At 36.8% G+C, this 27,336-nt stretch overlaps 1 protein-coding gene across 2 annotated transcripts in view; it reads right to left on the bottom strand.

Moving 5' to 3' along the window:
• Window positions 1-27,336, bottom strand: part of FRYL (FRY like transcription coactivator) — a 243,406-nt gene that overhangs the window by 61,149 nt on the left and 154,921 nt on the right. For both annotated transcript variants that reach the window (XM_007456098.1, XM_007456099.1), the window contains 16 exons: window positions 24,929-25,166; window positions 23,352-23,537; window positions 23,003-23,089; window positions 21,253-21,521; window positions 18,178-18,373; window positions 17,391-17,515; window positions 15,709-15,766; window positions 13,316-13,407; window positions 10,413-10,585; window positions 8,729-8,889; window positions 8,064-8,174; window positions 7,096-7,250; window positions 6,685-6,784; window positions 5,405-5,573; window positions 2,021-2,280; window positions 1,510-1,650 (listed from right to left, as the gene is read on the bottom strand). In XM_007456098.1, the coding sequence (XP_007456160.1) occupies window positions 1,510-1,650; window positions 2,021-2,280; window positions 5,405-5,573; window positions 6,685-6,784; window positions 7,096-7,250; window positions 8,064-8,174; window positions 8,729-8,889; window positions 10,413-10,585; window positions 13,316-13,407; window positions 15,709-15,766; window positions 17,391-17,515; window positions 18,178-18,373; window positions 21,253-21,521; window positions 23,003-23,089; window positions 23,352-23,537; window positions 24,929-25,166 (2,521 nt within the window). The remainder of the gene's footprint in view (window positions 1-1,509; window positions 1,651-2,020; window positions 2,281-5,404; window positions 5,574-6,684; window positions 6,785-7,095; window positions 7,251-8,063; window positions 8,175-8,728; window positions 8,890-10,412; window positions 10,586-13,315; window positions 13,408-15,708; window positions 15,767-17,390; window positions 17,516-18,177; window positions 18,374-21,252; window positions 21,522-23,002; window positions 23,090-23,351; window positions 23,538-24,928; window positions 25,167-27,336) is intronic.

The raw sequence follows: 27,336 nt of genomic DNA, 5'->3' as shown, positions 1-27,336 counted from the left end.
CAAAAAAAAAAAAAAAAAAAAAAAGCTCTTTTAAAATTTCTGGCAAATGGCTATGCCCTGAACTTCATCTTGGCTTCTTAGAATTATAGCTTCATGCCTGTTTCTAATGCCAGCCCCGACTCACTCATTCATTAGTCTGATTAAGGGGAAGATTCTATGTGTCAGGCACTAGTCCAGGCTCTGGCAAGAAGGCAATGAACTAAGCAGACCAAAATTCCTGCTCTTAAGGAGCTGACAATCCACTGGACTGATTGAGGCAAAAGTTATGAGCCAAAGAGGTAAAATATATAACAAGTTTGATGATAAGTGCTAGGAAAATCAATGAAACAGGGAAAGGAAAAGAAGAGCGTACAGGTTGGGGGCAGGGCATTTGCAGTTTTAGACAAGATGACCAGCAAAAGTATCAGTGAGAACTGACATTTGAGGAAACGTCTGAAGGAGGTGCAGCAGTGAGCAATGTGGCTGTCTGGGAGAGAGAGGAAAGTTAAGTACCAAGGCCCCCGGGGTGGGACGCCTGGTATGAAAGCAGGACAGCAAGCGGAGTCAGCGTGGCTCAAGGGCAGGCGGCCTGAGGGAGAGTATTAGGACGTGAGGTCAAGAGGTAATGTGTGATGGTGTTGTTTGGTACCAAACACCCACCTTTTTCTCTAAGTGCTTCTCATTGAAGGTTAATCTTGTGACATGCCTGCAGAACAGTGCTTTCAGTAATCAAGTTAACTGGTTCGTTTAAAGTAGGATCCATAAGAACTTTCAGAACAACATTCTGCAGAGATAGTCTTCTGTGGACATACTTTAAGGAGATGCTACCATGTCACTGATAGCTATATCTACATATACACATGTGTGTTTGCGTGCATGTGTGTATATTCAGTTTAACCTTCATGTTTGATAGTTTCATGCTGTTCTCTTAACCTGGGCAGATTTAAGTATTACTTTCCCTCTAGAAGGCAAAGACATATTCTTCACTGTATGTCTCTTATCATGCTTTTCCTTGCTTCTAGAAGCCTTACGGCACGATTCCATAGGCACTGAGCTCTCACTTCCCATCCTGCTCCAATATCCCAATGCCAGCTCCTGATAGGAAAAACTACTAACATCTCTCCACTTCCATATCACTTTCTCTCCAGTATCATCTCTAATCCTCCCAGACAGTGGTGATTCCAAAGTTATCCACTCTCAGGACTCTGCAATTTTCCTTTGTAGCCCTTACCATGACTGTACTTTATTAACTTACTGATTTATTCATTAAATAAATTAGGTGTAGGTTCAAAGAATAAAATCTGTAGCACCCATCAGAACCTAGAAGAACACCTAGCCTGTAGTAAAGCCAGATGATATCTGTTAAATGAATCAATGGATAAATCCATGTGCTATTTCCTGATTTTCCTCATCTTGGCCCCTGCTTTGCCTCTGCTGGTCTACTGCTGCCCAGACTCTGACATCACAAGACACTGGGTAAATATATATATTAAAAACATAAATAAAAAGTAAATGAACTTGAACACATACGTAAGGCAAGAGGCTTGGTTCACTATTCACTCCACAAATGCTGATCAAAAAGTGCAAAATTATTTTCAGGTTTTTTGGCCAGCCATCTGCGAGTGTGGTCCACACATTCTCCACCTCCGACCAGGCCAGCTCATCACCATACTAAAGGCAGGAAACACAGCACACACCTTAGTAACGGCTGTCTTTTCAGTATCAAACTTGCCATGTCATGAAATAATAGAAAATAACGCTTTTACAGACAGCTTTAATCTTTTCCACACTTTAGAGGAACAATCAGTTCTTTCAACAAATCTAAACACAAGTATCATTAAGCACATATGATTTTAGCTCCCCCCCACCAAAAAAAAGATATTCTATAACTAATGAGAAGTTTTTTAAAGAAAGGAACTTACTGATAACACATACTTGTTTGGCTACCACAGGATTATCTAATCTCTTTGTCTATTTCTAACCTGTTTACTCCTAACTTGGTAATTCTGTCCAGCAACTGCAAATACAAAAACCATGTTACCTTTGCGGTCATGTACATCAGATTATTCAAAACCATGGCAGTGGCTTGTGGGGATCCCCAGCCTTCTCCTCGTAACCAGCGCCGGCTAGTCACCATAAGTTCTCGGTCTTTTAAGGAATCATCTTCATCTTCATCATGTCGCCTTGCTGTGGGCAACGGTTTTAAATCCACCAACTCGATGTTGTTCATCCACGGTAACAGGTAGTGCAGCATTACTTGCCTCCCAGAAGGGTGAGCTGTCTGAATTCTCTGGCTTATCTCTGTAATTAAGAACAAGTCAAAGAGGGAACGACTGATGTGATTGTGGTTTCCTTTGACTTGTAATGAATTTAAATTTAATTTTTAAATTTAACTTTTTAATTCTTAAAAAAGAGCAAGCCAGATTTTATTCATTACATTTAAGAATTATGAGCACTGTTTCTCCTTTTAATGAATTTGCCATTGATGACATCATAAAGAAAAGATAGCCACTAACATATATCACACACTTAGCTTTTTTTTTTTTTGCGGTACGCGGGCCTCTCACTGTTGTGGCCTCTCCCGTTGTGGAGCACAGGCTCCGGATGCACAGGCTCAGCAGCCATGGCTCATGGGCCTAGCCACTCCGCGGCATGTGGGATCTTCCTGGACCGGGGCACGAACCCGTGTCCCCTGCATCGGCAGGTGGACTCTCAACCACTGTGCCACCAGGGAAGCCCACACACTTAGCTTTTATATAAAATATCTCTGGCGGTTAAGAAAAATAAATACCTGCACACTATTGGTGAGATTGTAAAATGATGCAACTGCTATGAAAATAGTATAAGAGCTCAAAAAATTAAAAACAGAACTATCATATGAGCTAGTAATTCCATTTCTGAGTATGTATCCAAAAGAACTGAAAGCAGGGTCTTGAAGAGATATTTGCACAACCCCGTTCATAGCAGCACTATATACAGTGGCCAAGAAGTGGAAGCACTCCAAATGTCCATTGATAGATAAATGGATAAACAAATGTGGTATATACATATAATACATATGTATATTATATACATATAATATACATATAATAGAATACTCTGCAGCTTTAAAATGGAAAGAAATCCTGTTATGTGGTACAATATGGATGAATGCTTGAGGACATTATGCTAAGTAAAATAAGCTAGTCATAAAGCCACAAATGCTGTGTTATTCTACTTATATGAGGTATCTAACATAGTCAAATTCACAGAAATAGAAAGCAGAATGGTGGTTACCAGGAGCTGGGGGAAGTTCAGGAAAAGGGTGGTTACTGTTTACTAGGTATAAAGTTTCAGTTCTGTAGGATGAAAAATTTCTGTAGATCTGTTTCATAACAATGTAAATATATTTAACACTACTGAACTGTACAGTTAAAACGATTAATATGATAAATTTTACTATGTATGCTTTTTACCAAATAAATAAATAAATGTAATTATAAGATAAAAGACAATCTTTATACATGGATTAATTTAAAGTGACCCATGAAAAATCTCACATATTTCGGTTTTATCTAGGGGAGACGCCTATGATGTGCTTATTGCTTTTACATTCATCTCATTTAATGCTCATGACAAACCTGTGTGGTGGACAGTCCAAGTAACTTGCCCAAGGTCAATGATCAAGTGGCAGAGGTTTCAAATACAAGGTTGATTCCAAAGCCTGTGAGTTTTTATATGCTATTTAATTTCCATAAATCACTTTAAGTACAAACCTTTCTCCTCAAGTCCCGTTTTGCCCACTAGGTCTTATACCTATTTACTCATCAGAAGGAATAAATATGGAAGCCTAGTGATTTGGAACTTGGCTCTGGAATCACACACACCTGGGTTTGAATCCCAGCTCTACCACAGACATACAGGTTGACCTAGGGCCAACCTGTCAACCTCTGATCCTCAACTGATTATTCTGTAAGAAGGTAACAAAAGCAGCTGCATCATGGAGTTATTGTGCAAATTCAACACAGTACCAGTGAACTGCTCAGTCCAGTGCCTTGCACATATTTATGCTCAATTCTAACTTTTTATAAGAAGCCCTTCTGTTAATAGGTCAATGTTATTGCCATGAGTGTGAAATATTAGACCTGGAGCTCTGAAAGTAGCTGAATGAAGAGATCCTGGCCAGGGGGTTGTAAGTGCATATAGCAGCCGGGGCCATGGCAACACCCACTGCCATCCTGACCAATTTCATGAACTCTGAGACCCAGAGGACTCCTCTGTTTTCTGTGCTGGAGCCTCCAGAAGAAGCCCAGCAGCAGCAAAATTAGTGTTGACAGTGGTTACTACTTTGCGGTGATGACCATCCATGTTCATCTTGAAAGGGCTGTCAGGACTGTGGGAGCTGGGAAAAAGGAAGGGGTTTGATTGCTGCCATTTATCAGTGCAAACCAAACACGTGAGCTACTTTAAAAACTGAATGTTAGGAGAACTGAAGTTGTTTTTTCCCTACTCAGGTCAGTTAGGGATGGGAATCAAACTATCTCCACCACTAAAATAGGTACTGTGGAAAGATGTGCAAAGAAGGCTAAGGCTTCTGTGCCTTGAGCCCAAATGAAGGAAAGGATCCACTTAAGAACCCTGTTTGTTATTCCCTGCATGCCAATTTTGGTGCATTTCTAGTACTTGGATTAGAACAAGATCTTGTTGCAGATGAAGAGCAGAAAAACTAGCTGAGTGTCTTTTGTAAATATTATAATTAAAACTTTTCAGTTAAAGGATAAAGCACTATGGGGGCATCTGCAATAGTGTGCTCACTGGCCAGAGGTTAAGCTGGATGAACCCCCAAATTATCTTAAATCTAAATCCCGGGAGACCCAGATATACAGGACGTCTTGCCTGACACAGCCCTGATGTTTTCAAAACTCCTGGCAAGAATATTTGTTGGCCCACAAGGAAAGGACACTGGACCAGAAAGCAATGTGGGTTCCTAGCAATAGTTTTGTTTAAGGCAGTGCAGGACCTTTCCCTAAGGTTAGAGCTTTTACTTATAGAAAGAAACTTGTATCTCTATCCCTGTCCATTTTTATTATTAAAGATAGACCAATACACAAGATAAACTGCATACCAGAAGATTCAGGAAGTTCTTATGTCTACTAAAGAAATACTTTTCAATTGCCTGTGAAGCCCCCTTCTACCTTTTTCTTTTTAAAGCTGGGTTGAGGTGGAGAATGGAGGCCAAAGTTAGAACCCCTGCAGAGATTTTTAATAAGCAATCTCAATATCATGGTAGGTCAGTGTTAAGAGTTCATACTAAAGAAAAAAAAATTATATAAAGACATGTTTTGTTTTGATTCAACCTCAAATTTCATATATTTAAATTTCCTAAAAGTAGTTTTTTTCAAAATGGTTGCTAAAGAAAAACTATTAACCAGTTGAATGATCATACCTGAGAATATGGCGAGAGTTAGCTCAGGATACGCCCTTGCTAATTCTTCGGACAACTGATAATATGAAACAGAATACAGATGCGGCAGAGGAGACAGCTGGCTGAGTACTCCATCTGTTCTCTGAACCTCCAATTTGTGAGCATAGCGAAACATCTTCGGTTCCAGGATCTACAAGAATGTACTCCATTAATTTAAGATTTTATGGGTCCTCTAAATTTCAGCTATAATGAAAAACATAAAATCTTCTCCCAAGAAATATTCCAGTTTAAAAGTTACATAGTTATATATGTTGTAAAGTTTTTCAGGTGCTAATTTCTAATTCCAAGAAATGTTTGCAAAAGATCTGTAACTCTTTACAAGCCTTCCCTGTGTTGAATGCCAGTAGCATAGTTTGAAAATAACTTCAGCAACTTAATAGACAATTACTTAAAGAAGATTTACCACTTTTCCAATTCAAAACTATGACTGTATAAAAACATGTATACTTGAAAAAAGAATTCTTCAAACCTATCTTGTTTAATAACAGATTAAATATGGAATGTAAGCTAAAAATTCTTTTGACATTACACTATACAAAAGAGCTACACTACTCAACTTTCTTCTTAACTAGTAAAGACATTAGGGCATAATTCCTAAGATGGTCCCTACCTGCCTCCATACCACTTCAAACTCTTTGGAAAAATGTGCATCTCCTTGAATCCCATTCTTAACCCTTGGTTAAGAGTGAAGAACCACACCCTATTATCAACGGATATAATCATATATCCACACTTGATAAGTTAACTTTCTAGGTTATTTTCCTCAGTCTAGTAAAGAAATATTATAAAAGGTTATCATAAAAGAGCTAATTACTTTTCACTTGATTTTCAAAAAAAAATTTGATTCGCATTATTCTAATCTGCTGAACAGAAATAGTTAAATGCACACATAGGCCTTAACCACTCAGTTTTTATAAGTACTCACACACACACACACACACACACACACACACACACACACACAGAGGCACACACAGGTGAGCGGAAGGGGGGCTGCGGGAAGGGGAAGGGTATCATACATAATCCCCTACAGGACACTTCTGAGTAGTCTGCATGATTTATAGACTTAAATGACCCATATTATTTTACTCTTCTATTTCTAATGGTAATCAGGAATTAACACCATACCCCACTATTAAAAATAAAGCTGAATGTTAGCATACTTTCAAGGCAAGAATAGATTATTATGCTTCATTAAATCCCGAGCAAAAATATATTTTAATTAACGTTTGTTTACAAACCTGTAAAAGTTGCATAGCAACTTCATAGACACTTCGAGAAGAATCAGCGGCTTTAAACAGTATCAGATTGAGGAGCATCACCGTGTCACACTGATAATCCCTAGGGACAAACTGTACATGTTAGGTAAAATAATGTTTAGAGGCTTTCACACCAGTTAATAAACATGATATAAAGGGAAGGCTACAGGCATGCAGCTGCTAAGCCTATGAGATGACTGCGTGTTTGTGTTTTTGTTTTTAAGGCAATAGGTACAACAGATGCATGGGGATCATTATCCGTATTTGGTTAAATTTTGTTAGCACTTAAGGAAAGAAAATACTGGTTCATTATTATTTCTGGGTTCAAAAGGACACGTTTTCTTCTTTAAGAAAAGCTAAATAAAATATGAAAGACAGTAGTATCTAGAGTACCTGTTCTGGAATACATTAGCTATGGCTTTAAAGCAGCCAGCTGCCACTCTCTTGGAACCAGTGTAACAGCGATCCACCGCCCAGTACATCAGGTTGCTCTGATCCGGGTTCAGCTCCAGCAGTAATGTAACTGCTTCACAGCCCAACTGATGAACCTAAGTAAAGGTCACAAAATTGCCCAGAACAGAGAAAGGGATATATTATTCGCCTACTCCTCTATATTTTAATTCAAATAATATAGTGCATATATTCAGGTATTGAATCACGAAACTCAAGCCTCCTTTTGTTCAACTCTTTCTCATTTTATTCAGCCAGCAGAAAAACCAACGTGGAAGAATTATGCTTGGTCTCCTGCTTTTTATATAAGACTCTTAGAAGTACAATTCTCTTCTCCAGCAGAGCCCCGGAGGTGGTTGATGAATATGAACAGTGGTTAAGTGCTTTCAGGAAAGTGATTAACCTCTCCAGTTATTTTTATCAAGCTTTATTCTTGTTTTTGATAACCCAGTAGAAAAATTATTCTGAGGGGAAAAAATGCTAAGTCCTATTTTAAATTGTGAAGTCTGTGTGTGTACAGAATGAGAGTAAGGAAGTCAAGAAAGAATGATTAATTGGAGAGTGGTCAAAAAAAATTCAACTAAACACAGCCAACAACATATTTTTCCATGGAGCTCAATGTATTCCACAATTAATATTCCTTTATTGACTCAGAACTCTATTGTGATATATATACACACATTACTGTATTAATCCTATAATATAAAAGGGAAATTAAAATTACTCAAATGAGTACTAAATAAGAATTACAAATCTCATAGTTTATGGTATCCTATTTAATTTTACATATTTTTTGGCCTGTAATTCTAACCTATCTTATGTTAAAAAGATATGTTCAGTGGGCCATACAATAACTCTAAATAATGCAATGACAATTTATTATAGAATTTTAAGGGAACTGTCATAAGTACCTTTTTGTCCAGAGAGTCCAAAATGTTATCCAACCATTTGTACAAATATCCATCTGATGAAAGTCCTACATTATCTGCAACAGGGCCACAACATAGTACAGCAGACATAGCCTTCAAACAATAATATTAGAATTACATTTAAAACATTTAAGAGGTTAAATGTTGGTTGCTTAATGAGAAGAGGCAGGATATTTTACTCATGCTTATGTAGCCACAATATCGTTAATTTTTTTCTTTATAAAGAAAAGCAAAATAGTCACGTTTGAAATGAAGAAATTTACTATGAGTAGTATGAAAATATCGTGATACCAGATAAGACATGGAGTTTGAACAGTATTGGAGGAGAAAAAAAAAAAAAAAAAAAAAGACCAAGAGTAAGTACTTAAGTAGGAGAAAAATAGTTATTTCTTTGAGGCAATCCTCAGTTCTTTAAGAGAATGGCTTCCAATTTTGGTAGATTCTGGAACTTTTTTGCATTGTATTTTGTACATTTAAATAAACTTACAGTATAAATGTTTGAATACAGCAGGCAAATGTATATTCTAATACTCTCAGGTACTCTGAAGAAATCCCTATCCTTTTTATAACACCAGGCACTGAGAGACAAAAAAATTTAACTCCACTCTTAACATAAGAAAAAAGAAATCAGATTTCTAGGTAAATACCTTTAGTGCACAGTACTGATGTCTGTTAATTTGCATATTTCTATCACTGTATCTGTCCAAGGGCGTAAACATGATGCTAAAAGGACCTGCCCAGTGACTGAACAGCATAAACAGACTGTGACGAAGGCTCTGTTGAGGAAAAATACTTCTTCTCTGGTGTACTGTAAATAAAAAATAGGTAGAAAAAATTATTTCCATTTCTTTTTTCCTTAATATGCATGTCAACTTCGTTACTGAATATATATTATAAAAAAAGAAAGCAAAAGCTTTCATTTTTACCTACTGCAAACCTCCAGAGTAACAGAAATTATTTATATATATGCAAATAACAGGAACAAAGTTGCAGTGTATGTCATCATGTAGGGCAGTGTTATGTGAGATGCAGCGTTATATGAAATAAGGCATCTTGGCAAGCAGAATTTCACGGGCAGTCACAATGCTGCCTGAAGGCTGGCACAGAGCTGAGAGTCGGGACCCTGCTTCTCCCTGGGCTGTTGCTGGCTACATGGTAACCTTGCCGAAACATTAACATAACATACCTCTGGATCTTGGTTCATTGGTAAGAGAGGGCTTTGGACCATATAAGCTCTTTTCAGCCATAAAAGGATCATTACATGGAATCTTGATATACATAACTGACAACAGGGGAGCTGATCTACTTGTAGTAAAGTGTGAGGCCTGGAGTCCAAACCCATGCTGCTGCCCTTTGCTGCTAGTTTAGATGATTTCCGAGGAGTCTTTCCACTTTAAAAATCTATTCTACAAGTTCTCTACATCAGTTCTTGTTGAAGAAACTCAACAGTACCGTAATGAACCAATGGGGAAGTTGCAGACAAGTGTTGAGTAATGGACTAAATTATGTCTTTACATCAGTGAGCTGAACTCAGATCAGAAACTTTAGAGGAAAAAAATGCTCTTTTCCTCTATATAGCATCATTTGCCCCTAAAGTTCAAAATAGGTTTTCTGCACTTGAAATTAATGTATCTAAAGAAGTGCTTACAGGACCCTCCTATAAAATATAACCATTATCTTACTTTAAAAGTCAACTATTTGCATATACTTTTTAAGGTAACAGAGTAACTTTAATTCTTTCATAGAAAGAAAAAGAAACACTTGTATTTACATTTTATATCAAAAGCTATAGCCACATTTTTACACTTGTAAAGTATTTATGACTTTTTAAAATGCAACTGCATATAGTAATCTTCCTGCTGCCTCCACCAGTACCTGGCACGTAGTATGTGTTCAATAATAGGCACACATCTGTTAAAGGAATCATGAGTCACACTGTATCCTTATTATACTCTACTTCTGTGCCTATACCCTTCTCCCATTAGTCAAATGTATCTTGTTAATTCTATTCTCAAATACCACTTGGAGCATTATGCTCTTCGCTCATTGTGTCTGGAACAAGTTTGTCTAAAGAGTTTATTCTACTGATTTCTTCAAATTTTTGTTAGTGTCTTGATTGTCACTGAAAACCTATGTTGGGTTGCTTTTTGATTTCTAGTCATTGATACTAATTCAAAGGTAAAACAAATTCTTGCTATCCGTGTTACCCTGACATATTTTTCGTATGTTCACAAGTTGCTTGCCAACATAGATTACAAAACCTCAGTGGGAGAAAATAATACGATGGTCTCTTAATATTCATTAATGGTTTGAGGAGCTAAAAAATCGTACCTGGAACATTCTGAATGATATTCGCCACTAAGGCACTAAAATGGCATCGTATATCCTTCAGTGTGTCAGAGTCTTTTTCATTTTCTGCTTCCAGGAGTTGTCTAGTTAAATCTACATATTCCAATAAAGTGTTGTTGAGGAAATGTGTTTCACCATCAAGGCCACCGCTTGCACTGAAAATATTAAAGAAAATACATGGTAAAGAAAATGTGATTTTAAATTATAATTTAAGTCAAAATAAATTCCTAATAATCAAAATCAGAATAATATATATTAAAATTTGCATAGTTGTAGCACTGTGCAACTTATAGAAATAATTGAATGAACAATATTTTGGCTTACTGAAATATAAAAATACATGGTGCTTCATAATCAAGGAACTGCAAATGTAATTTACATTATTCAATTCCATATCCAACTTCAATCACCTACTGTGACTGCTAAATGTTATTTTCTCTCCATCAAAATATATTGCTTTTTAAAATAAAGAGGGCTTCCCTGGTGGCGCAGTGGTTGAGAGTCCGCCTGCCGATGCAGGGCACACGGGTTCGTGCCCCGGTCCGGGAAGATCCGACATGCCGCGGAGCGGCTGAGCCCGTGAACCATGGCCTCCGAGCCTGCGCGTCTGGAGCCTGTGCTCCGCAACGGGAGAGGCCACAACAGTGAGAGGCTCGCGTTCCGCAAAAAATAAAATAAAATAAAGAAATAAGGAGACACATGGAGTAGGGAGGATCAGTTTAGAAGGTAGAGAGAGGGAAGACTAATTCTATATGTTTGCATAGTTGCCCCGCATATTCATATTATACCTTTAGCATAATCAATCAAATATCCATTAGGTACTTATTCTCAGCAAGATTCTGGCATAGGTATTACCGGGGATACAAAAATTTAAGAGAATTCAAGTAAGAGAGCTGGTTTTCAAATCTTCTCTTTAGACTTTGGGAGTTGCCCCAAGAATCTCTACAGTAAGATTCTCTTTGAGGCCAAGGTCCCGGGCCTGAAGCCTGCTGACTGCAAGGGGATCATTTGCTTAGAGTCACAAGTCCTGGATTCCAGTCTTATTCCATCAGTTATTAAGCACATGACCAGTAGCTACTTCAGAGCATTTTAGTAATTTGCTTAACTTCTCCTTGTTATATTTGAAAAATACCTCTAAAATGTATGACTTTAGGGCTTCCCTGGTGGCGCAGTGGTTGAGAGTCCGCCTGCCAATGCAGGGGATGTGGGTTCGTGCCCCCGTCCGGGAAGATCCCACATGCCGCGGAGCGGCTGGGCCCGTGAGCCACGGCCGCTGAGCCTGCGCGTCCGGAGCCTGTGCTCCGCAAACGGGAGAGGCCACAACAGTGAGAGGCCCACGTACCGCAAAAAAAATAAAATAAAGTAAAATAAAATAAAATAAAATAAAATAAAATGTATGACTTTAAATATGCCTTTCATAGCTGCGAATAGTTTTTTATAAATATCCTACAGCCATGAAAATAAGAGAAAGGAGCAACAATGGTACTAGAGCATATTAAAACTATCAGTCTACAACAATAAAAATATGTTGAATGTATTCACTCTGAAATTTTTCCCTTGATTCCTTAAACGAATGTTTTTTAAACTCTGGGTCATGACTTCTTAGTGGCTGGGAAACCAATTTAGTAGACTATAACCTGGCCCAGAATAAACTCTGAGTACCTACTATGAATCAGGCACATAGGATCGATTGGGTGAACAAATTAAAGATCCCTGCTGTCTTGCCATTCAGAATTCATCTTTTTTTCCTTAAGCAAGAATATAAGAAGTCCATAATGGTCCATAATGGATAACTTTATATTGATTTCTCTTGGGGGAAAAAAAAAAAGACAAATCCAAAAACAAAACATGCAACTGTGTTACTAACATTACATTTAAAGCAATCAAGGAAAAAAGGATTCAGATGTGTATTAGGTTAATTTTTTGCATCAAGTTCAGTGTCAAATTCACTTTGGCTAACTTCCACTGTTTTATTTTTGTGGAGGACAAAAAAAAAATAAAAAGTGATGTTTCTTTTTTCTTTATTTTCATTTGCTTTTCATTTACTATCGTAGTAAATCAACGGTTTAAATTCTCTTTGATTAAAGCTATATTTTGAAAGCACTTGTCAAAAGTACTCGATGCTAAATATGAAAGGTGTTAGGCATACTGAGAAAAAATGATCAGGACAAATGGTAAAGTAACAATAAATACACTTGTTTGATTATTACTACTTTTTTCTTCAGGATCTTTTTTCAGTTATCTTTTTTGGAAATGGTCAGATTCCTTTTTTCTCCCTCCTTCAATGGTCAGGCAACACCATTACCTTCCTAAGGAAATAGTTATTTCATAAAGCTGATGGAATTTTCCTCGAGGGGATGGTCTTAGTGTCAACAATAAGCTCAGGTTTTATGTTTTTTATTTGTAAAGGGTGGAAACAAGAATTATGGTTTTGGATTTCATAATTTTTATCAGCACAATAGATTAATAGTTGATTGAAATAAATTTGCAAACCTTAAAATGTTTAGCCTTTAAATATATGATTTTTACAACTCCAGAAGAAATAGATCTTAAGAACAAGGTAAGACATAGTTAGATTGGACACCAACAGAAAAAAAAAAAATAAAAGGCTACTGTCCACTTGCCTAGATTACTAGATCCTCCAAAATATTAAAATCATAAGAACATTACACCCAATTTTTGCCTGAAGCAGTATGTACCAGTGGTGGAACTTCAATACATTTTTTAGCCATGGGTTAATGTACCAGATGCATCTTTGGTAAATAATGTTTATAGTGGTACAGATTTTTTGTTGTTGCAAAGGTGCTTTTCTGTATTTCCTCAGAAAAAAAATATTATGGTCCCTAGTTTTTAAAAAGTTTTAAAAATCAAAATCCAATACTGACCTGTGACTAATGACACCGGCATCTGCCAGCAGTTCAAATATTCGTACCAGTTGTACTCGTAAAATATCTCGACGCCTGCGCCGTTTCATGTTCTATTCCAAAGATAACAAAGATGTTAATTAAAAATCCTTCAAGGAAGCTGACAGAAAACTTGCTGGTGTAACTTGGAAAGAATAATGTGAATGTCTTAGAGCTTGGGGGCTCATTATTTTGCTTGTGCAAGGTAGATTTTGGGCACTCTGGTGGCTATTGCATCAAAAAGGTATGTGTGGATAGTTTGAAATTAACGAGCCAAATAAAATCAAATGACATTTTACACAGTAATAACACTTATGAGGGGAGAAAATAAAATTCTACACTTTACAGTTACTTTTAGGTCAGATTTGCTAATCTGACAACTTTAGAGGAACTGAAACAGTTAGTAAACTGTTCCCTTTGGATGGTAAAGAATCCCTAAGATACTCCCAAATAAATATGACAGAAGGGCAGGGAAAATATCACACAGGGGACTGAGAAACCCCACAGATTTTGCTCATGCCATGGTTTTTCACTTAATTAATTCTGACACAAAAATACAAACAGAAACAAATTTCTTTGATCATCATGGCACGAATTAATATGTTTGTCTTACTAGGGCCAAAGTACTAATGCCTAGGGTAATAGCTGTAACATCTTAACTTGATTCTGCTTCTAACAGAAACTCATATAATGGTAAGATATAATTCATCTCCTATAGCACTTTCTTCTATAGCTCGTTATGTCATTTATGATATAATTTTCATAATACAGAGCAATTAAAAATTAGTCATTCACTTTCATGTCCACAATCCAGTTTTCTGCCTTCCAAAAGCAGGCCAATTTGTGGATAATCAATTCATTAAATTTACTGTTTCTTTTAGCTCTTATGAAGTTTGCTGCAATTCATATTGAATGAAATGGTTTTTTAACCATCTTTGAGGATTTTTGCAAAGTTTTAGTCGACCTGTTTTCACTTTGTGTCCAAAGAAAGATTGTGAGTCTAACGCTCTCAAAATATGTCACACATTCAAGGCACATCACTGTGCACATCTATTCACCTGCTAAGATGACTTTTTGCCCTGAAATTTGTAAGTACAAATACTGCTACTTAATTTTATTTCCAATTCCACTTCGCTCTAATAAATCATTTTGCACTGTAACCAACACGATCATTCTGAAACAAAAATTAATCAATTACAAAATGGAGATACTATCACTACTCCACAGGGCTGAATTACAAACAAGGAGTAAAGAATTACAGATGCTATTTTAAGGTCCCTATAAAAAGTAGCTATTGTCACCATCTCCCTCTCCTGCTAAAATTCCTCAGAGGATCTCCAACATTAATAGAACTGACTCTCATTCAATGTTCTACATCAGACTCATCTAAGGTGCTTAAAAAAATAGATTTCTGAGTTCTGTTCCAGGGATTCTCATTGAATAGGCCCAGGAATCTATAATTTTTAGCAAGCTCTCCCTGCTAACTCTCAGATTCCACTGCCATATGGGGCACTGCCACTGGTCTACTGGATAAAGCTGAAACCAGGAGGCTTTTTTGCTTTCCAGCCTAACATTCAGTCACTTTCCCCATAACATAATTACAAAGAAAAATTTGCAATGTCCAAAATTTTAAAATAAAGTTTGCAAATGCCGTTCCTCTACCTAGAATGTCTTTCCCTTGCTTGTCCACTGGGGGATATGCTTCAAAAATTCACCTCAAATGTCATGCTTCACCTATAAAGCATTCTCTTACACCACAGGCAGAATCAGAGGCATTCTTCTCTGTAGCTCATGTAACCCTTTATCTATGACTTTGAGTGCAGAATAATTGTTATAATTATGGATTACATATCATCTGTCCCAAAAGACATGTGGCTTCTGAAAGTTGCTCTGAACCTGATGTGTAGATTTGGGGATCTAGACCTGGGCTTGGCAAAACAGCCCTCAGGCTAGATCTGACCCACTGCTGCCAGTAACTATAAACAGAGTTCTATTGGACTACAGAGCAACACCCACTTGTTTAGTTGTCTAGGCAGCAAAACTGAGTGGCTGCAACAGAGACAGGATGGCCTGCAAAGATGGAAATACTCTCTGGTCGTTTACAGAGAAGGTTAGCGGGCTCCAATCCAGACTCTGACCATCCTAACTTCAGGTAGAACAATTAAATATCTGTATTACAGAATGGGTTTCTGAGTAAGACCTCTTGTGGGGGGGAAAAAGAGTTTTACACATTTTTAAAATGTTGAAAACTGCACTAGACTTATTTACTTATTTACTTCTGAACTTCTAACTTTTGTTATATTGTATAGAATAGAGAAGCCAATTTTAAGCATTTGCCAAATAAATATTTAATGCTAGAAAACTACACAGCTTACCTCTGGCCTTCGTTCAAGTGCTTCTTTAATTATGGGATGTAATTCCTCTATTAGTTCCCTAGAAGAAAAATGATATACATTCATTTAATTAATAGCTAAATATATAATCTGACATGTAGAAATATGTAAATATTAATATAATGATGTAAACTAACAAGTGTTAACCCTAATCCTACTGTTTTAAACACAATTTTTATTGCATTTTTGTTTGTTTGTTTTGTTTTGGTTTTGGCCACACCGCGCAACTTGTGGGATCTTAGCTCCCTGATCCGGGATCAAACCCAGGCCCTAAGCAGTGAAAGCGTGGAGTCCTAACGACCCCCAGGGAATTCCCTGTTTTGTTTTGTTTTGATTGTGAAATAACATGCACTCTGTAGAACATTTGGAAAACAGAAAAAATGGTATAGGCCACTTATTCTAATTTGTAGAGATAAATACAATCTGTTCAATCATTTTCAACCCACATACATTTTACATAGTTGAAACTCCAACATATATAAAATAGTATCCCTTTTTAATTAACACTAGCAATAACCACTTTCACATGCTATTAATTAATTCATAATGCTCTAGTATTGATAATTTTCCTAACCATTTTCAGTTATTACTGTTTCATTAAATTTTACCTAACTTTTTAAATAAATACTGTCCAGTGAACATCTTTGTACATTAATCTTTGATTTCACTTCTGATTATCTCCATAGGATTAATCCTTACAAAGGAGATTAATGGGTCAAAGAGTATGAACTTCACGAAAAGAATTTTTGTTGTTTTGCTTATATTCTGATTTTAAATTGCAAATGTACTTGTTGTAGAAAATTGGGAAAATACAAAAAAATAAGAAGAAAATAAAATCCATCCACGATTTCATCATCTATACAAACTGCTGCAGACATTTAAAGTATCTGCCTCAGAATTGTTTCTATTTATGGGGATTTGTTTTTTAAGAAATTGAGATCATTTTTGTATCTCATTTTCTCTATTAGCACGATCGTGTGTTTGTCATAAAATTATCTTCCAACACTTCATTTATAATGAATGCTATCCCACACCTATAGACATATTACAATTTATTAACCTATTCTCTGTTGTACATGTTATCTTGGAGACAAAACATCAAACATCACCCCATATCAATGGAGGACAACCTCAAAAGAATCAAGTCAGGATCCATCAGGCAATAACAAAGCAGAAACTCAGGCAAAAATGAAGAATTTGCTTTATGACTATCAAAAACACCAAGAATAATATAAAATATGCACATAAATATTTCTTTTAAGAATAGTCATTCTCTTGAACAAGAAGGGGGAAAAAACTACAGTTTTAAGCAACAGATCAAGATTGTAAACTAACAGTATCACTGTGTAAATAAATCAGGTAGGAAAATATTACAACTTTACACGGCATTTTATAATTTCTAGAACGTACTTATGTATAATATATATTTGATTTCCATAATCATTCTCTGAAGAAAATACGGTAAGTGTTATTTACTCAATCAAAATGAGGAAATAAAGGCTCAGATAAATTAAATGACCTGTTAAATGTTAAATGGCTAGTTAGCTGGTAAAAGTCAGGACTGATATGCAACTATCCTGATAATAAGTACTCTACCTCACCTTCTCTCCAAGGAGCCACATTTGCTATTTTAGGGCATAGAGAAAACATGCAAAGATAATTACCTAAAAGCTCCTGGGTTGGTCCTGCCAAGACCTAGAACCAGGGATTCTGTGATTTCCATGCTCTCAGAGCGCATCATTGGAACTATGTGCTTAAACAAAGATGAAGGGGATGGGATGCCAATAATCTGGAAAAAAAAAAATATTATATTTATCGGAGCCACTAATGATAGTACATCCAACTAAATAATTTGACATTTCAACAGTATTTGGTCAAGGACAATGGATAGGTGACACTTTAGAATGAATGTCATTTCAAAATTCACTTGTGGTGTACATAATCTAAAAAAGTTAAATGATTTATCCAATGGCTCGCTACAAGTTCGTTAATGGAAGTGGGGTTTGCAGGTCTCTTAATTCCTTAGACACTCATCATCATATAATAGGCTGTTTATCCATCAGCCTATTTCTTTCGACCTGTAAAAATGAGTAAAAAAATTACTTCTAAAAGAGTCATCAGTGTTAGACACCCAGGTGTTAAGTTTTGTCAATTTCCTCCAACTACCTGATAATATTTTGTGTCATATCACGAAGACTATGTCACTATTCTTATCAAGTTATTTGTGCCCCTACAGAATCCAGGGAAATTCTAAAAGAAAAACTTTATGCATTATTGATTCCAACTAAGAACCTATAAAAATAGTAATAGGATTTCTTGAACTATTTTCAGTATTAGTCCAAGTAACTAATGCACTTTTCAACCAAGTTATTTTATTGTCCTGAAAAAGAAATTTTAAAACATTATTTTTATGCTTCCATTTGGATTCAGTGGCAGGTGCGGAAAACTTACTTTAGAATCAATGCTGTAGCCACTATCGGGGGTGGACGCCAGCGTCTCAGGAGGAGAGCACCTCACGGAACCCGCAGATGTTGAAGATGCCGCGGAAGTCGCCGCACTGCAGCAAAGAAGCAGGTAGTTTCTCCACAGGCCCATGTATGAGTCACTGCTTGTGGTAGTATTTACTTTCTTAGCATTGATGGGGCTACTGAAAAAAAGAAGAAAAACAGGTAGACATAAATAATACATGTTTTGAAAAGTTTTTTTTAAAACTAAAGCTAAATTTCTATCAATTTAGGGGAGATGGTTAGCATAAAGTTTTTATTACTACCACTGAATCTTGGTGGAATAAGATATAATGAGTAAAATATTAGATTGAAAAACAAAACATTATAGGATCATTTTAACCTAATCTATTATTTCTGTGAGTACAGTTAATATTTTATCAGGTCACATTTTATAACTTGTTATACATGCTCCATGTAGGGGAAAAAAGTGAAAACAAAATGAAAATCACCTTTAATCCTATGCCAAAATAAGCACTGTAAGTCTTCTACATATCTTCAATTCATATACATTAAAATAAAGGCATAAACACATCTCTTTAATTTATAAAAATTGAATATTGTTTCATTTGTTTTGTACATGCTTTTTATACTTAATATATATATTTAAACATCTTCCATGTAAATTAATATACTTGCATGACATCATTTTTGATGACCATATGTTATATCATAGAGATTATCATGATTTATACAGCCACACTTTCACTGTCAGATATTTTAGCTAATAGTAATTTTTCCCTATTATACACAACACTATACATCTGGATATATGCTTAATTATAATAAATATTTTATTATTTTCTTGAGTAAATTCCTGAAAATGGAATTGCAGAGTCAAAGAATATCTACATTTTTTAACATCTTTATTGGAGTGTAACTGCTTTACAATGGTATGTTAGTTTCTGCTTTATAACAAAGTGAATCAGTTATACATATACTTATATCCCCGTATCTCTTCCCTCTTGCATCTCCCTCCCTCCCACCCTCCCTATCCCACCTCTCCAAGTGGTCACAAAGCACCGAGCTGATCTCCCTGTGCTATGCGGCTGCTTCCCACAAGCTATCGGTTTTACATTTGGTAGTGTATATATGTCCATGCCACTCTCTCACTTTGTCCCAGCTTACCCTTCCCCCTCCCCTAGAATATCTACATTTTTAAGGCTTCTATCAAATTTCTGTTTTGAGAGATTAGACCAATAAGATATTCTGGAACAATTCCATAAATCTTTCCAAATACCAAAAATTCTGTTGGGATTAAGGACTGAGAGCAAAACAAAGACAGGGAAAATACTAAGTTTTATTCCTCACCTTCAACAGATTTATAATCTACTGATAAATAATATGTATCGTTTCACTGATTCGTTGTTTCTCAGTATCTTAAAAATGCTCAGAGCACTGTGACAGCAGTTAAAAAAAACAAAAACAGAAACCTGCTAAAAAAACAAAAATCACTGCCATCATGTGTGCTAGGGGAGATATATAATAGAGAAATAAAACAATGTCAGATGGCACTAAGTTTGATGAAGAAAAATAGAGCAGAAAGGGGATATAGGGAATGGTGGTAGGAGAGGCACTTATAAATTAAAATATGGTAATTAAAGGAGACTAAATAAGTTCATAAATGCTATGCAAGGTGGCATGTGTCAATCTTCTTTAAAAAACCAGCATCCAATACACAATACCTGAGAATCTACATAGATATATAATTAACATGTATATATATATATATATATATATATATATATATAAACAGTAAAACCAAAAACAAAAAATATATGTGTGTGTGTATATATATATATGTTTATATATATATATGTATATATAGATACACACAAATGCAAAAGAAGAAATAATTACTCTGGGTTGGAGATATAAGGCTTTAAAAATAAGGTGGAATTTGCGATGCGTCAGATATGGGCAGGGCATAAAGAAAACAAAAGGCATTCTAGGTTCATGTGAACAAAAACTCATGGAATAGACACTGCAGACCACATTCAGTGAACTCTGAGGGTTTATTTTGGTTCCAACATAAAGTACATGGATAGCACTGATAGAAAGTAAGGGAGAAAGTACAGACTGGAGGAGCCAGGTTTGTGCAGGCTTGTTTTTTTGTTTGTTTGTTTGTTTTTTGTGATAACGTGGGCCTCTCACTGCTGTGGCCTCTCTCGTTGCGGAGCACAGGCTCCGGACACGCAGGCTCAGTGGCCACGGCTCACGGGCCCAGCCACTCTGCGGCACGTGGGATCTTCCCGGACCGGGGCACGAACCCGTGTCCCCTGCATCGGCATCGGCAGGCGGACTCTCAACCACTGCGCCACCAGGGAAGCCCTGTGCAGGCTTTAATATGAGCTGAAGGTGTTAAGTTTATCCAGGTGTTGGATTTATATGGTCAAGTTATATGATAGGAGGGCTCATGCCGTGCAATCTGATCAATGGCATATTGGATAAGGTGAAATCAGGAACCCAAACTCAAATAAATTCTCTTTAAAATTTAAGAGCAAGACTAACCAGCAGTTATAAAGCCTTGGTCAACTCTCCATCACATCACCGGTTACTCCAATTCTTTACCATTATCCTCAGAACTAAAACCAATGTCATTATCACGAATCCCTAACAGTGGACGGCCTTCCTTACAATGTTGTCAGGAAAAGTAAGGTCACTGAACTTGGTTTCCCTTCACTTCTCACCCTTTATCTACAAACTTATCTACACTGGCATCCATATTCATCTTCGGATGATTTCCTCATTAATTCTTTCATTCGCTGGACACAAACTATGTACCAAGCACTGTGTCATTAAGTAAATGAACGATTACAAATGGGTGAGACCAAATTATACGAAAAGAATGAAAGGATAATGAGACTGGATCCTTTACAACTTTCATCTCCCCTCTTCACATACCAGTAATGTTATGGCATGTTATTTATGGGATTTCCAATTTGTAGAACTTTTCAAATGCATACCTTATGAAGGCTGACAGTCTGTACATTTTAAAACTTGCACTAGAAAAACAACTTACTTTATATCAACTTGTGGGGATAACAACTGAAGTCTTGTGTATGCAAACATCCAAGCATAGCTCACAGCTGTAGGGCAGTGTTTTGGAAGGTTTTCTTGCTTTAAAAAACTGGAGAGACTTATAATCCATGGATCTTGGCCTTGGGTCACATGTGCAAATATCCATATGTGCGATGGACTAATCACATCAAACTGGTGGCTAATAGGAGAAGAGTTCCATTCTGCTAATGTTTGTAAATCTACTGAGCTCGGGCAATACAGCAAAGTAGTCTATGCAGAGAAAAACAAACAAACAACCGATTATTGTATATTTCAACAACTTTCAAAGTTTTGCCATATAAATTGCTTTTAACTGTAAGTGGCCTATTGCTAGTTTCTAGAACAGAGGATCTTAAACAGGGGTAATATGAGCAGAGAATCCCTGAAACTACATATAAGCTGTTTTGTGCACATGTGTACATGCAGTCTTCTGGAGAGAGATGCCATAGTTTGTGTGAGTCTCAAGAAAGATCCATAAACCAAAAAGTTTAAGAACTACTACTTATGTAATTAACGTATGAATATGCAGCTTTCACGGGCATACTGAAGCTGCTAGAGAACTCAAAAATGAACCATTAACTTTCATGCTGATGTGCCCTATATATGCATAAGTGGAACAGACGGGGAAATGGGCTCCTCTCCAGAGGTACATATTCTCAATTATTTGCTCAGTAATATTCAAAGCTCTTATACTGAAGAGATAAAGACTTCCCTTAAGAGCAAATTACTTATGATTCAAACAACAACAATGACAACAAAACAACAACAAAAACTGGAGTCTTAAACTGAACAGATGCCCAATCCACTCGATCATTCAACAGATATTCATAAAGTACCCGCTCCGAGTCAGGCACTGTTTTAGGCACTAGGGAGAGCCATCCATTTCTCAATTCATGGTTAATAATCTAAAACAGAATGCTTTAAATTGCACAGATTTATAACCATCTCTTAGGTTTATAAAATTTTATTAATATCTCTCTTGGTTACATATAACTCATGAGGTATGAGAGCCAAGTGTTATGTGGAAAGCACAGAAACCTCTTGTCCAGGTATTCCAAAACGGGAAGAAAATAATTTCAAGTAGTAAAGTGTGATGGTTATTCTTACATCAGTTTTGAAATCTTGATATATGACCTTTTCTTTCCCCAAGCCAAACTACGAAAGTTGGCATCAGCTTTCTTATGTATGTGTTGACAAAGTGTTTTTCTTCATTTTAATGAGTCAAATTACATATGACTCAGGCATAAAATACTATATATTTACTCTATGCACTTAAATTTACGTGGCAAAGCAAACAAATATACTTACTGAAGGTGCAGAGCACAATTTTTTTGCTTCGAATTTCAACAAAAATTTTCTCCATAGCCTTTTAACCAGCATATATAGGTCAAGAATATTATATACCGTAATAAATAGCAAACAGTAGTCGATAGCAGCTTCAGATTTAAGAGAAACTTTTTAGATTGGAATGGTTGGAATTTTACAAAGATAAAATATTTTTATTTCTGTGGGAAGAGTACTGACCATAGCATAAACTAGTGCCACTTTGTGTGTGTGTATGCCACTTTTTAAAAAGTATTTTTTATTTTTAAAGCACTTTACCATTTTCAAAAATACTTTCTAATGCATGACATTTGTAAAAGAAACTCATGTATGTATGTATGCCTTAAGTTCCAAAACACAACTGAATAGCACAAAATCATTAAAGTTACCTGATCAGCCCCAGTGAGATGGATGAAGCTCTCAAGAATGGATGGGCTCAGCCTGTCCATCACATCTATGGCTAATTCGTCATCACCCTATAAAAAAGACATCACATGTCTAAAAATGTTTAGGAATGTTTCAGAAAAGCCGTCAAACCTAGGTAAACATTAAAACTCACTTTAGCCCTATTTGTTACAAATGGAATCGAGGACAGGTGGGTGAGCTTAGACCCTGTCAAAAAGATCTGTTATAAAGTAAATTATCCCTGCACGGTAAATACAGAAATGGAATAAGGATGGACAAAAGGAGTTTTTAAGTACTTTCATTAGATAGCTGGATGAGATGTCTAAATCTTACCTTAGGTATTTCCAAAAGTGCAAATAAAGCCCGTATTTCTCTAAGGACACTGACAGCTAATCTCCTAGTGGCAGGTCGACTGCTACAGAGAGTGACAAGTGCAAACCCTTCGACCACATGGAATACATTGGAACACGGGCTCCTTTCCAGAGGAGGGGGATGAGAAGCTCCATTAACCATACCATGCTTGAAAAATAAACAGAAGTTAAAAAATATATGTATGTATAGACATTCTAGTAAAACAATTACTAAAGAGTAAAGCAAATCATAAAAATGATGGCTATAGGTCTGTCTCAACTCAAGGAAATTTAAATAACATTTAATTTATAAAAATGTCACAGTCACATAGTGAAAAAAGCATTTAATTGGCAGTCTAAACAGGAATTCTGTACCTAAGTTCTATCACTCTCTGGCTACTTTGTAAAAGCCTTAGAGCTGACACTTAAAGTCACTACTGGCCTAACATTTCTATACGGAAAATGAGGGAATTGGGTGGTATCCTTTGTACTCAAAGTGTGGACCAGCAACGTGGCATCACCTAGGAGCTCGTTAAAAAGAGAGATTCTCAGGCCCCTGTGACTTGTAGGCTCTTTAAAGGTTGAGAAGCTGGGTTGGCTTAGATGATCCAGCTCTAATATTCCAAGATTCTATGACTTAACACATTATCACAAATCAGTAATTGGAGCAACTTTTACGGTTAAGAAGCACACATACTGTATATGTGAAGTGGGGACTGGTGCCTTTGATAAAACAATCAAATAACTCAAATGAAAGGCTACCAACATTTTTTATTATATCAGCTTTAAATATATTGGAAACAACCTAAATGTGAGCTAGAATTGCCTCTAGTTTCTATGTTCATTTAAAAATAATTATTACCGGGACTTCCCTGGTGGCTCAGTGATTAAGAATCCATCTGCCAATGCAGGGGACACGGGTTCGAGCCCTGGTCCAGGAAGATCTCAAATGCCGCAGAGCAACAAAGCCCATTCACCACAACTACTGAGCCTGCGCTCTAGAGTCTGCAAGCCACAACCACTGAGCCCGTGCGCCACAACTACTGAAGCCCACGCGCCCTAGAGCCTGAGAGCCACAACTATTGAGCCCACGTGCCACAACTACTGAAGCCCACGCGCCCTAGAGCCCACGAGCCATAAGGACTGAGCCTGTGTGCCCCAACTACTTAAGCCCACACACCCAGAGCCCATGCTCCACAACATGAGAAGCCATCGCAATGAGAAGCCCATGCACTGCAACGAAGAGTAGCCCCCGCTCGCCTCGCAGCAACGAAGACCCAATGCGGCCAATAAATAAATAAAATTTTAAATAAATAAATAAAAATAAAAACTAAAAATAATTATTACCAAAGAAAGAAAGTTGGAAAGGTTGCACATGCAAATGTTATGTATTTAATATATAAACTATAGGAAAGTTCTGCTTAAGGGATTACAAACACTTTGAAAGGAAGTAAAACTAATAAAACTTTTAGTTTTTGAGAAAGTCAATATGTTTTAACATCATCACTGGTCATCTACCACTGACCACATACAAAGAGACACTACAAAAGAGTTTGGTACCTGTGAGTCCTGGTTTTTGTTATGCATTTGGGTTGCCTGTTTCCACTGATTTATTAATTGCACCAACATCTTTACGGCATTATCAAGAAGCGTGGGATGGACATCAGTCACTTCACGAACAATAAAATAAACAAATCCTGAAAGAACATCCTCCCGCCAATCTGGAAAATCAAGCATTAGTGCCTGCAGAGTATTGAAAGCCAGAGCACGTAGTTCTTCATCCATATGAATTGTGAGCCTACCAAGAACAAAATTCCATTAGCAAACCTCAAAAACCTTCCAAAGAGTTTTATCATCTAAAATGTAAAACTAAGAATTTAAAAAATATATCCTTTCAATTGGTTCATAAGAAGAAGATTGGAACCAATGTTCACTTTTTGTGCTATATTCATCCTTATGCTAAACTATATTCATTTATTTAAATTCACACGTCAATCTACTAATATTAGTTGGTACTTGTACTATAATTCAGAATAATAAGTTTGATCATAATTCAAATGCTGTACTTTAGAAAACACAGACTGACAAATCAGAATTACATCCAAAAATTCTTTAATCCTTAAAATGCCATATGTTATCCTATAATCAATCAAAAATTACGTCCAATCATATAATACCTTAGCGCTAGCTCATATTTATTTAGTCCTTTACTGGAAAGGACATGATTTATCTCTATCGTTCCTTTCATGAGGCTGAGGTTACAGTTAAACATAGATGGCTGATTGTGAAGAAAGAAATACAACAAATCAAGATGGAATCAGTTTAACAGAAATAATTCTTGACAGTGAGAATGAGAATAAATTTAGGAGTAACTTCATAAATGGGGTATGCCTAGAAAGAAAATGAAAAAACAAAGTGTCAAACTAACCCATAAGGTCTTCAAGAGTTTAAGCCTAAATAAATTATAGGAGAGGCTATATATAATTGCCTTTTAAAGACATCAATACAATATGAGGACATGAATTAATATTAGTTAAAGGATTTTAATGGAACTTAAAGAAGAGAACGATAAACAAGTAAATCATAAAACATGGCTGCAGCAGTGAAGCTACCACTATATAATGCTATATGAATATGAGTTTCCGTTTGGGGCTGTAGAGTATTATTTTCATGATTGACCATCAAGACACATGCATCAGAGTTAGAAACAGCCTGAATGAATAAAGAAAAGCAGGTGTATTAAACAGTATGCCACAGTTACATGCTTGGGCAGCTGGAAAGATAGAGTTATCCTCAGTGACAGAGGTAGAGAGCTGCGTGATTTAGGTGAGAGGAGATACCACAGTCTTCACCCTGCTGAGCTCAGTTCTGGTCTTCACTAAGCCAACATTCAACTGACCATGAGACTGAGGAGAAAATGTATTACAGCTACAGAGACCTAGGAGTGAGCCACAAAGCAGCAGCAGTTAGAGCAGCGGACTAGAAGTACCACATGGGGTCAGATCAAGGGTCTCTAGCCCAGTGTTCTGTCTCTGATAGTGGCACCAAAGGCGACTCTGTGGGCTAGGAGAGTGACTGACTCTGTGCTGCTGGCTTTAAAGGTCATTTTAACATCCCTTAAATCCACGAATTTACACCTATCTGTGTGACTCGGGGTATAGCCATGAAGAGAATGGTGCCTGAATAATTTAAGGCAGGAGAACAAATTGACCTTCCCTAGAGACAGCAGACAGGTCTGCAGATTTACAGTGTATCTTTGCTTTGTTTGTTTGCTTACTTTATTTCTAAGTAAATAAGATTTAGACATCACGATTCCAAATGACAGGAGTTGGGGACAAAGTAAGCAGACCCTAGAATCTTTCTTTCTGCCAAAATAAACTAATTGGTAAGTGAATACCACAGGGGAAAGAAGCAAAGTATTATAAATAGCAAAGCAAACTGTCAATCACTGTGGAGATATTTGCTCCTCTACAAGGCTCCGCTATCCCTGCCCCTTGGAGATGCAATTTCATTTTGGTGGGGGATATGGACTGCCGTCCACAAAGACGTAGGTGAGTTAAACTGAGGTGGGAGGAGTAAGAGTAGAATTGGATGAGAGTTGTTTACTGCTTTCCCAAGGAATAGCATTATAAATAATTAAAACTTATTTTCCCTCCTAACACTGACAAGAACTTCATAACTCTGCAATCTAATTTACAGCAAGAGTTAAGAGACAGAGTGGGAAGGGATGAATTTATCTCATGGTGCAAAGTTTCAAAGTAACCCCTTTCTGGGCTTCCCTTGTGGCGCAGTGGTTGAGAGTCCGCCTGCCGATGCAGGGGACGTGGGTTTGTGCCCCGGTCTGGGAAGATCCCACATGCCGTGGAGCGGCTGGGCCCGTGGGCCATGGCCGCTGGGCCTGTGCATCCGGAGCCTGTGCTCCGCAACAGGAGAGGCCACAGCAGTGAGAGGCCCGCGTACGGCAAAAA

This window comes from Lipotes vexillifer, unplaced genomic scaffold (assembly GCF_000442215.2).
Source record: "Lipotes vexillifer unplaced genomic scaffold, Lipotes_vexillifer_v1.1 scaffold42, whole genome shotgun sequence".
NCBI lineage: Eukaryota > Metazoa > Chordata > Mammalia > Artiodactyla > Lipotidae > Lipotes > Lipotes vexillifer.
Note: the sequence above shows the minus strand (reverse complement) of the source record. Positions and strands in the feature narration are given on the sequence as shown.